The sequence below is a fragment of the Perissodus microlepis genome, chromosome 20, assembly GCF_051167445.1.
Source record: "Perissodus microlepis isolate ML-2025 ecotype Zambia chromosome 20, ASM5116744v1, whole genome shotgun sequence".
Lineage (NCBI taxonomy): Eukaryota > Metazoa > Chordata > Actinopteri > Cichliformes > Cichlidae > Perissodus > Perissodus microlepis.
The window spans coordinates 35,819,617-35,832,055 of NC_140480.1; the positions used below are offsets into that span (position 1 = coordinate 35,819,617).

The 12,439-nt window shown below is 47.1% G+C and overlaps 1 protein-coding gene across 3 annotated transcripts in view; it reads right to left on the minus strand.

Moving 5' to 3' along the window:
- Window positions 1–496: 496 nt before the first annotated feature.
- Window positions 497–12,439, minus strand: part of oprl1 (opiate receptor-like 1) — a 75,228-nt gene continuing 63,285 nt past the window's right edge. For all 3 annotated transcript variants that reach the window (XM_084918403.1, XM_084918402.1, XM_084918404.1), the window contains one exon: window positions 497–6,957. In XM_084918403.1, coding sequence (XP_084774529.1) covers window positions 6,410–6,957 — 548 coding nt within the window. In that variant the 3' untranslated portion in view covers window positions 497–6,409. The remainder of the gene's footprint in view (window positions 6,958–12,439) is intronic.

Here is a 12,439-nt window from a genome sequence, read left to right on the forward strand (position 1 = left end):
ACCTGCATTTACTCAGAGCCTCTCTGATATGTAAATGTAGTGTTTGTAACGTGGGGAAACCTGAGAGACAAAATGTTTAACCCACCGAGAACACAATGTCCAGATGAACAGTTTTTCCTTACCTGGATGAGCAACTTTTATCTTCCTTTAGAAAATGTTGTCAGTATATGTCCATGTTTCTGATTGGTCAGCAGCTGCAAACTCTGTTATGTCAGTGTGCCATAGCGGGACTGATAAACCAAGTTGATAACAACCTTTATGTGACCTGTTAGCCTCACTGATGATGTCTGACAAGCCAGATAAACAGAAGATATCCTGGATAAATATATGGATATGTTGAAGTGGACTGAGATGAAAGGAACTGGCCCCAACGAGGCGTTCATTATTGAATGAAACTGAACTGAGATCAGCAGTTGCCTGTTTAAATCTGAACCCTGCACTGTGACTGCTTCCTGAACGATGAGCTGACAGAATACATTGATGAGCTCAGACCGGCTTAATCATCATATCTTTATTCATTTAATAAGCACTGAAAATATACAGTTTAAAATTCAAGCTGAAGCAGAAGGTCTGTCTGCACTGACGACAAGCGAGCGAGCGTAAAGTTCGGTCTGTGAGTGCAGAACACTAATATGGCTGCAGCCTGGGTCACATGACTCAAACCGCTCCAACGTATTTACGATATGACCAAATATGTGCGATTAAAGCACAGCATCGTCATCATCAGGACGGTTTTCCTCCAGCTGTGTCGTGTGAGCGGCGTGGGGCGGTGTGGGTCAGTCACTCGGGTGCTGAGCTAAGTGCAGTCCACAGTAAAACACAGAGTACATTTATAGATATCTAGATATATATATATAACAGACTCTGCCCACCCCACACATTAGAAAGAGTAACAACAGAAACAACAGAAACACCAATGAAACACTTTTTTCCTCTGTTCATAAAGATATAGAAGAACAACAGCAACACGTTAGTTTTCTCTTTGTCAGGTCAGAACAGGTCAAACATTCATGTGGTCTGTAAATGTAAACTAACACGAACCGTTACAGCTGGTGACGAAGAACAACCAGAGAGGTCACATGATCGTGTTTTACACGTTCAAACAGAAAGCTGTACACGCTCCTCTCTACGTGCTACGAAAGAACGGCGAACAGGAGGAGAACGTCACGGACAAAGAGCTCACGGCAGCGTTAAAGCTCCAGAAACGGAGCCCTCGATGCTCCTACACACAGTCTGCTAGGTTTGTACGAAAGGTGACCTGTGCTCAGAAACCACCCGAGAGCAGCACACGTCCACGGAGAATGCTTTCAACCACGCCTGAGACAGACTTTTACGCCGATGACTCTGGGTCCTGCTTTGGACCTCCAAACCAGCCTTCAGCTGGAAGGAGTCCTGGAAGTGCTACTGCATTACAGTCACACCAGGAAGTGATGCAGCGTGTTAAATACACTTCACATTCTGATTCATGTCGTGGACCTGACTTCATGATGGAGATGTTTGGAAAACAGCAAACAAACTCGCTTCAGTTTGAGCTGTGGGTGGAGGTCACAGACTACCTTCATCAGTCCAGAGTAGCAGGTATACATCCACCTGTGGCTGAAGGCACCGCTGCAATCGTTCTCTGAAGGCTGATCAGTGTTCTGCATCGGCACCGGGGCCATGAAGGCAGACATGAAGCCTCATTTCTTGTCATACCAGAGGACACTTTTATCCAGTTTACTGATGACCTGAATCGTGCTGCTTAAAACCAGACAGCTTTGTTGACATAAAGGAGTTCGACAGATGGCTCCCTGAGCCCGGATGTGCGAGAAGTTTCTTCTTGTTAAAAGGGAGGTTTTCCTTCCCACGGTTGCCAAGTGCCTGCTCAGAGGCGGTCGTCTGATTGTTGTTGCTGTTGTTGTGATTTTGAAATGAATATTTGTGAGTAAACCGGTGTACCGTGTGTGCATCACAAACATTATTGTAAGTTTCATTGTATATTATGTATTTGGATGATATGGGGCAGGAATTACTCTGTTTTTCCATCACGTCTGGTTTTATCATGTGATCTGAGACAGTGAATCCAGATGCACAGGGCTCAATAATGAATGTAAGACTACATATTGTGTAGAACTGGAAATTTTTCATAAATATTAAGTATTAGTACTAAATATGTGATTTAAATGTACTGAAAAAAAATCTAAACTGGATTGAGATCCACATATTTTCAGTTTCTTACACTGGTTTCAGGATCGACCTGTCATACAAATAAGAAAAGATATTCGTCTCCCTTCAGATGAGAGATTGGCCATTTCTGAAGAGGTCATATCTTCAGTGAGAACGAGTGCTGTCCACAGACGGTTTCAGAGTACAGGTCTGAACTAGTATAAACTAAGAGCAAAGCACCATAAAACACATTGAATCCAGCCAGAGAGCGAGGTTTAGTGACAGACTTCACTTCGTATTTAAGGCAATGTAAGTTAATTGAAATGTTTCTCTCATAACGAAAGCTAAAGTAAACCAACAGAAGCATTTAAGGTGCTGCTAAGAGTGGCTGCAGCTAACGAAACCAGGCAAACCCAAACTGTCATGCTCGTTCTGAAAAACAGACCTGTATCAGTCTTAATGAATCGAGCAAACCCAACTTCATAGAGAGACACAAATATAAAAGCAAAGAGGATACTGAGCCGCGAACAGAACACGCAAGTTCTCAAAGGCCGCACAGTTTACAGAACAACCAGCATCCAGCTAAACGTAGAACCCATCTCATACAGATGAGTCTCAACGTCCCTGATTCATCCTCGCACTTCTGTTAGATAAACTTCAGGAGACCAAGGACTCTTTAATCAGATTTAGTGACAGCGAATAGAAATGAAAGTTTGATTTAAAGCATCACAGTAACACTGATCAGAGTACAAACACCAACCGATGAGCGTTTCATAGGGTTTGTTCTGTTTTTGTCAGTGGTACCTGAACGTCACACCAACATGCTCTGTGCACTCCAGTGCTGTCTGAAACTGTGCAGGATGGTAGGAATGCTCATGTGTTCCTGTTTCACAGCTAGTTTCCTCTTTAAGAGACCAAGAAGAAAGAGAGAGAGAGCCCCTTTGTCCCTTGGATTGGGGTCGGGGCACTGCAACCCTGTCCCCATGCTCCGCCCCTGTGGGGCTGGTAACACCCCCATTGTTTAAAGACCCACAGTTCAACTCTCCCGAACCCGACCTGCCTCTATATCCAAAAACCTGACAGCAGTTGCAGTTCAGTGGCCAGAGGTGGCATTTCCTGAACATCTGGGGTCATCTGACCCCTGTCAGGCCCACTCTGATTGCACCTGCGAGGTGTTTGAAGAGGACTGCTTTTGTGAGGGGGCGCTATTTTATGGCTTCAGTAAAACTACGTTTTCCCGTTTCCACCTCGGTCCGTATGTACAAGGATGGCTGTAGCTCCAAGTCTGAAAAATGAAGCCAGCGCTGAAGTACCTCAAACCTGCATTGCCTTTAAAGTCCAGCAGGGGTTGACTGTTTGGTCTATAAAAGTCTATGAGAAGATGAACATCTTGTTCAGTTGATCTCTGAACTCAGTGAACTCTTTAGTGATGAGTTTATGGTCTCAGTCGCTACTCAGGTCTGACTAGATAAAGCACAATGTTCGTTTTGGGGATAGTGGTCCCAGTAGAGTCACAAAGAACCGGGACATCGGGGTTGGGCTGCTACTCTGAGTGACCAGTGTACCTGGTGTTCAGAGTCAGATCCAACCCTCGCTCATCACTTCGTCTCGGAATGATGAAAGATAATGAAAAGTCAAGATTGATCTTCACATCATCCATCTTTTATATTAAATCTGTGACCAGTGGCACAGGGTTAGATTTACTGAGCTGCAGAACTCAGGGGCACACACAAACGTTTACAGGGATCATTTTCAGTGTTTATGAAACCGAACCTTTACCTTTTAACTTTTGTCGTTGTGTTGTCAGGTATCATATGCCTAACCTAAAAGTCGTTGTTGCCGATTACCCTCATTAACCCTACACTAGCAAAACATGTCATTAAAAAAAATGTTCCTCTAAGTCTTGGCTGAAGACAAGAAAATAATTCAACTTATTAACATTTGTAAGCAGAAGTCTTTTTGCTTATTTCTAAAACACAGGGTAAGAGTAGGAGTCGGGGTCATGGATGGAGTCGGGGTCAGGGTAGCAGTCAGGGTCAGGGTAGCAGTCGGGGCAGGGTAGCAGTCGGGGGCAGGGTAGGAGTCGGGGGCAGGTTAGCAGTCGGGGGCAGGGTAGGAGTTGGGGGCAGGGTAGCAGTCGGGGGCAGGGTAGCAGTCGGGGGCAGGGTAGCAGTCGGGGGCAGGTTAGCAGTCGGGGGCAGGGTAGGAGTCGGGGGCAGATTAGCAGTCGGGGGCAGGGTAGCAGTCGGGGGCAGGGTAGGAGTCGGGGGCAGGTTAGCAGTCGGGGGCAGGGTAGCAGTCGGGGGCAGGGTAGGAGTCGGGGGCAGGGTAGCAGTCGGGGCAGGGTAGGAGTTGGGGGCAGGGTAGGAGTCGGGGCCAGGGTAGGAGTCGGGGGCAGGGTAGCAGTCGGGGCAGGGTAGGAGTTGGGGTCAGGGATGGAGTCGGGGCCAGGGTAGGAGTCGGGGCAGGGTAGGAGTCAGGGTCAGGGCCGGAGTCGGGGGCAGGGCAGGAGTCGGGGGGGGGCAGGAGTTGGGGTCAGGACTGAGATTATTTAGACCTCACACTGTTAAAGTGTTGAAACAGCATTCACAGATGCTCAGGTAAGGCTGTTTATGTCCCACTTCAAGTGTGAGCTGCAGTTTTGAGTCTTTAACCTCAGATCAAACAGGTATGTATTTCACTTTGTATCTGCCAGTAAAAGTCCATCTGAAAGGCAGCGTTGTCTGAACGCTGAATCTCAGTTGTTGTGATTTTGTCCATCGGGAGCCAAACAAAGTCATTTTGTCAAAGCTGCTGGTGAGTCTGTTACACACATGTTGTCCTTTGGTTTCCAACTCCTGATTTTCATCACAAAGGCTCACGAGTCTGGTGGACACATTTTAACCTAAACCACAGTCAACAATCCTAAACCAAAATGATTTTTAGCGCCTAAACACTGAACAAAATGAACAAATGGCATCTCCGAACACAAAAGGTCATTAACCTCCTAAGACCCAAACTCTTCCACGGCAGCATTTTTAACTTCTCTTTGATATTTGGGCTGATTGGGGCCCGATGAATGTAAAAACAAAGAATTACCAGATTTTTTTTTTTACGTTATTTTTGTTTTTAAGAAAAATAAGAGCCACATATGAGGATATTCGTTTAAAATTTTGATAGAACAGTAGCAGTATAATGTCCTCGTAAGTGGATATCAGGCCCTTGTAGAGTAGAATTGAGTATTTTAGTCTAAATAACCCAAAATGTGATGTCCACATATGTGGACGCAGGTCCTAGGAGGTTAAACCTCAACGCGTTTCTCCACCATCTGGCATCTGGCAACACGGTGCAGTGTAAACCCCCAACCCCCCCGCACACAAGCACCATGTAGAAAGTCAAAGGAAACGTGTCCTTCCATGGGTGTCTTAGGTTTGTTGAGTCTCAGCTGAGAAATGTCGCTCAAATAAGAAATGACATTCACCTGACCCCCATATTTAACAGAATCTCGTCTTGCTCTTTTACTTCTACAAGCTGCAGATTTCACATCAGTCCAGTCACACTTCTGGCCCAGTAAAGTGCTGGCAGCAGCATATTACATCATGTGGCCCCCATTTACCAAAACCATCACAGAAAAAATGTCCTACTGTGAAGTTCTCCAGACTGAAAGCATTTCACACTTTAGGAATGATCTGCTCCTTCTCTGCATGTCTTCGTGGTCCACAGAGTTTCCGATGTTCTATTTATTTATTGTAAAAGCATCAGAGTTTCTGATTTGGCATCGGCAGCTCCTGTTAAACTCCTCCTGATTTTCATACATTCACTTCACCTCCTGCCTTCTCGTCACAGTCATCTCTCCAGGGACGCCACAGATCCAGTTTCTTTTCACAAGGCTGTTGTTTTGGAGCTCGAATGAATATTCATCACCTCTCTTGAAGCTGGATGAGAGTTTTTCCAGAGGCCAGAGAGCTGTTTCAAAGTATTTTATGTGTCCGTCTTATCGCATAAAGTTTCAAAACACGAGTCTGGGCATCGGACATCTCTGCTACTCTTCACTCTAAACTTGTCCCCACATCCCCTCTTTCCATCCCTAAATCCTTTTCCTTTCAAACTCATCCTCCTTGTCGCCCTCCCCCCCGCCCCAGGCCAGTCTCCTCGTTGGGGGGCGGGAGGGCTCGTGCCGCTAGAGAGCTGTAATCTGAGTCAATTCTGTGTTGGAGTTCCCAGTTCCATGGGTCTCTCCCCTCTGTGGGGGGTCCACCCCCACCAAGGGGAGCTCCACGCCTAGTCATGCTGGATTCGGCGTCCCTCCCCCTAGCCCCCCGCCGTCTCCGGCTTTGCAGCTGTAGGCAGCCGCCACCTCCCTGGCGATGCTCCTCATCCTGCCAGACTGCTGGGGGTCGAGGCGGAATGGAGACGGGTGGCAGAACTCTCGGAAGCAGCGCTTGAAGTTTTCATCGAGGAAGGCGTAGAGCACGGGATTCAAGCTGCTGTTGACGTAGCCTAGCGCGATGCAGAAGTGCATGAGGACCACTGTGAATAGGCTACTCAGGTTGAAGCCCAGAAACTGAGCCAGGACCATGATTTGGATCGGGGTCCAACACACCACAAATGCCGCCACCACCACCAGAACCATCCTGGTGATGCGCCGCAGGTTTCGGTCCTTTTCCTTGGAGCCAGACAGGATGCGGACGCTGCGCAGGCGTTTGACCATCAGGCTGTAGCAGATGCTGATGATGGCCACAGGGATGAGGAAGGAGAAGACGAAGACACAGGTACCAAAGACGGGATCCCAGTGGCTCTTTGGCTCGGGCAGAGCCACTATGCACTCCAAACCTACAAGTTCAAAAGAGAAATAAAGAAGAAGTATTAAATACGGGAGAAAAAGGGGGAGGGCAGGGGGGAGATGTAGGTTGGTCAGTGTATGTGTTGTTGGCATGAATGTCAAGGACAGCGGCTGATGTTGTTCTATTAAAGGTGGAATATGTTAGTGTGACGAGTTACACTTTCAAACAGAGAAGTACGGGGCAGGGTTTGTTTTGAATAACGTGATTTTATGAGTTCACAGTGACGTCGAGTGTACGGCAGCACTTCATGAGTTCCTGGTGGAGAATTGTGTGTGTTAGACTGCTTTTGATTGGATGTATGCTCCAGTTTTAGTTCAAGGATCCACAGTCCTGCACTCAGAGAGGAGTAAACCTCCAGCTACTCATTTGCAATGCAGCCGGGCAGGATGGAAGAGAACCTACAGGGAACAACGTTCCTGATATCTGCATATTAATGTGCTTATTAAAAATGCTAATTAGTATGCTAATAACAGAAACAGGCACATAAAAGCGAAAAGAAAAATGGGAGGTGCAAAGGATACAAGGTATGAATGTATGAATGAGCAGTGACAGGAGAGTCAGCTGGTTTAATCAGTTTAATCATAATACAGTCTGCAGCTGGAGAAGGCAGACAGGAAGATAAATGTGTCTGAGCCCATGGAGAGATAAGAAAGTAATGACTGCAGAGTTATGCCACAACCCAACGGAGGAGACACCAGAAGGAAAAAGAACAAAAGTTCACCGCAAACACCTGAAAATCCAAAACCAACACACTTCCAAATCAAACACAGGCATGTCAGTGGGACATCACAGCGAGAAACAGCCTCGGTTCACAACTGCACCTTAAAACAGCTCCGACCTTCTTCAGCAGGTCAGATACCTGATTGCAGCGCACCCTCATCAGTTCACCTTCATCACCTGCATTCACTAAATAACTGAAAACTGCACCTTAAAGACTCAGCTTAGACCTGAGCTCACATACTAGTCTTTTAAGTCCAGCACTGAGAACGATGACCACAGCTCATCCTTCATTTGGAGGAAGAGCCCAAACTCACAAAGATCGGAAAAAATTCCTTCCAGAAATGCAACGTTTCATACCAGAATCGAGTCCTGTGACCACAGTTATCAATCAACCTCGATTAACTGACCTGTCCATTAAATAAAGGTCTTCCTCTTCTCTTCAGGTCCATCTTCATCCTCCACCCTCCCTCCTCCACACATGTGCAAACCATCTCAGCCTCTCTGAGTCTGAGCTGTTCCTCTGATGGACTCGTCGTACTCGCACCCAGTGAAGGTCTTTACTGAGATTAAGATGCTCAGACCAAAGCGGACACGGTCATGTTCATCTAGAACTTTGACAGGGTTTAGTGTTAAAGTGCTGGGAGGAGTCAGGGGCAGCGCTTGACTCTGTTCCTGCTCAGACGAGCTCCGAGCCTGCCATCGATTCACCAAAGACGCCACAAACGGGCCTAAAAATGATTGATTACCTGTTGGCAGGTAAGTTTGCTGATATTAGCTGGTTTTGATGTTTTATTAATATGCTTGAAGAATGCAGATTACAGGCAGATCTTTTTATTCCTGAGGCCTGAGTGCAGGAGCATGAGCCACGGCCGAGCTCTGCACCAATCAGACGGGTCCTGATCCAACAAGTGTGTTTGTAATGAATTAAGAGCATTTTACAGTCCGCGGAGACTTCACACTAATTACAGCCTACTTTTAACTACAGGGGCAGCACTTTGTTTCTAATTCCTAACCATTTTCACACTGCACAGTTAGCAGAAACACTTCCTGTCACCATTAATTCAGCCATCCCTGAGAAAATGTCCTAAGAAAAAGTCACAGCAAACTCTGCAGAGCCATGACAGCGATTCAGCAGCGAGAGCAATAACCACACTCACTTCCAATTATGTCCCACTGCAGCCTCTGCTTAACCGTCTACATGATGTTAAAGCTGTTAACACAGAGTTTTCTCACCCTAAACAAAAACCAGACTGAACTGATTGTTTTTGGAGGCCACGCCCCTTTGGATGAGCTAACTCAGACCCTCGGTCCTCTCGCTTGTCATCATTCTCAGACTGTTAGAAACCTCAGAGTGTCTTTAGACGGATCTTTAAATGAGAGAACCAAGCTGTGAAAAACAGTTTTCATCAGTTGGGTGAAATTGCCAAAGCGATGTCTTATCTTCCTCCTAAAGACCTGGACAAACGTATTGATCACCACTAGACTGGACTACTGCAGTTCTCTCTGTTTGGGTCTCCAACACTCGTCTCTCCGTCGCCTGCAGTTAGTCCAAAATGTTGCTGTTGTTAGAAGACAAACTTACACCGGCTCCCTGTCCATTATCGTGTTGGTTTTAAGATTTTTAAAGTGTTAAACGGTGGCAACCTCCTCCACATATTTAACCTCAAAACAGCACTGAGATCATCCAACAGATGCTCTTGGTACAGCCGAGGTTAAAGCGTAGAGGAGACCGGGCCTGGACTCTGGAGTAACTTGATATTCGTACTTCAGAGTCTATATGGTGTTTAAAATCCCGTCTTAAAAGTCACTGTTTTACGTTCAGTTTGACGACTATCAGGTTTTTTATCAAAGTATCTGCTTCTTCATTTCTAAACCTGACGTGAATGTGTCAGTAAAAATGAAGCGCTGCAGTGAGCAGAGGAGAGCACTGATCACCTACACAGGTGTGTGAGTTCTGCACACAGGAAAAGGTTTAAACGATGGAAGACCATAAATTAATGACCACGTCCTCACGCCCGAGGACAGTGCAGCCTTAGAGACCCACGACTGGGGCACTACATAGGGATGATTTCCCATCATGCCCACATCTGTGGGTCTCCCAGATGTGTGTGTCAGTTACTAGGACAACGTGCCAACAGTAGTGCAGAACAAGCCGAGCGTGCTCAGAGGTCATGTGACGGTGGACAGGTCTACTTTTCGGTCTGTGATTGGTGGAAATCTGAGAGACACCGCTGCAGTTTGTCGCAGTTCTGGAAAAGGTCAGCCTGCACTGACTTAGTAACGGCTCTTTGTTACTAAGTGACGGCTCTTTGGACACGTCTCACATTTTTAAATGCGACGTAGTGGGTTGACCCCGCCCACCTCAGTTTGGACCTGGTGTATTTTATCTTATCTTTAAGTTCAGGAGACGGAGACAGAAGATTGACTCTGAGGTGCTTTAGAGTAGAGAGGGTCTGCGTCTGCTCCAGCGTTCACCCATCAGTGCATCACACAACAGTCTCAGCACTCTATGTCGCTGACAAGACTATGGAGATTTTTAAGCCTATTTAATGCTGAGTTTAAACACACCACTCTAGCTCCGCCCACAAACCACCCTACAATCTCGTTCACGTGACCTCTTCTGTTTCTGTCGGCAGCGCCTCACGTCTGATCCTGATTCTTTCACTATTTCTGTCAGTTTTAATTTAAGAGATATATTGATATCGTCGTGACAACCTCTGATTGTCTCTTGCTCAGAGTGAAACAGCCTTCCTTGCGCGTTCCCTCATCGCTTTCTCCTTTCTTTGTTACACAGTACGGGACCTGTAGCTTTGCTGTGATTGGCTCTAAGGATCCAGATGTTGCGATCTGTTTGTCTCTCTACTCTGTGCCAGAAACTACAGTACTAGTAAATAGGGTACTGTATACTACAGCTCAGAGTATATCTGCAGGTAGCGCGTCCTCAGTAAACCCTCCCCACTGGTCACGTTGGGTCTGTAACATCATCACACGGTCACTTCTATTTATGCTCGCTGTTAAGGTGCTGCAGTATTCTCCTGAACCACAGGTGTCGCCATTCAGTCACAACCGCAGCCAATACTTGCTCAAGTTTTCTCGTCTTTCATCGGGACCGTGGCTGTCCTCCTCAGGAGTAGAACAAATGTGCCGTGATGTTTTGTATTATCCATGTCATAAAAACTTGTCGGTTGGTTTCTGGAAAACAACGCCACGCAGAAGCACCTCTGCCAAAATCTTATCTGATGGCCACCAGATGGCGATAAGTCTTCCTGTAGAAGTGTATGTGAAACAGAACCTCCGTAATCAGTGCTGATGACTTCACGCTCAGTCATCATGGATTGGCGGTATGAAACTGCATGCTGATTGGCTCTTTTCGTATCTGAACCAAGATGGTGGCAGCAGTAAAACATCACAAACCAGCGGGGCATGTCACTGAAGCGCCACCCACCTTTCTGTGTTTGTGGATGCTGCGATAACTCCACCCTCTGAAGAGTCTGCAGCACCTGTCGCCGTGTTGTTTTGGACAGATCGGTCTGACAGCAGGGAGCTGCTGATTCTGGCCTCCATCCTGCCGCCCTGTCCTTGTGCAAGGCTTTTGACCCCAATTACTGTGAGCAGCGAGCTGTGACGGTGCCTGCAGCCGTCAGCTTTGAGGCTGCTCGACCCTCTGTTTGTTTGGAGGAGACAGAAGAGGAAGAGGAGCACAGCGAAGCTCCAAGAGCAGGTCAGCGAGGTGGAATTACACCGGAAGAAGGAGAGCAGATGGAGAAGGAGGATGGGAACGAAGATGTGAGACAGGAGGAGTTTGAAATTAAATGCAGCAGGGGATAAAGACAAAGATCTAAACTGGAAGTAAAACTAAACAGATGAGAATAAACTTACGAGAGATGAAAGAGAGACGGGAAGGAGAAATGTTTAGTGATTGAAGCCGACAGGTGAGGAAGAGGATGAAAAGAGGACGAAAACGAATCAGAGCAAAGCTGAACAGAGGAGGAGAAACAGGCAATGAAGGGGAGAAGGAGGCGGCAGAGGAGGCGGTGCAGATGTAGCTCAGACTAATAAAAGCGATGATGGGATTAGGCCGTCGCTGCAGGCCGATCAATAAGGAGCTGCCGCACTCCGGATCTCTCTGCTGCAGCGCATCGCTCCATTCAGCAGCTAATAAGTGTGCTGCGTGCGGCCACGTGTCCCAACGATTAGTTCAGCGCAGAAATAAATGTCAGAAAAGTTCCAGCATCGATTCGAATCAGCGAGTCACGGCGAACAAAGAGAGCGGCGTGCACAGAAACTGTTTTAAGGATGGATTTTATGAAGCTGAACGCCTTTCATCAGCTCACCCTGCAAACACGCCAAAACCAACTGCAGAAAAATCCATTTTTTGGGGGGAGGGGCAACCTCCCTCTCACCTGTGACCACGAGCTTTGGGCAGCGACCACAAGAACAAAACGGAAGATATGAGCAGCAGACTTGAGCGTGGGCTCAGAGCTCCTTAGCCGTCATTCCTCATGGCGGCTACAGGCTGACCTGGTGTCAGCTGACACACCTGGTCAGGATCAGCTGACTCATAGAGAACAGCAGAGTCCACCAATCGCAGTAAGTGTCTGACGCGCCGCTTTGTTGTTAGGGAGCAGAAATCCTGAATGGGGACAGCATGTTATCGACATGGAACACAAACAGGAAGTGGAAGACGCACAGGTGAGTACAGGTGAGCCAAAAGACTGTGTTGGTCTGTGTGAGTCTGTGTTGGTCTGTGT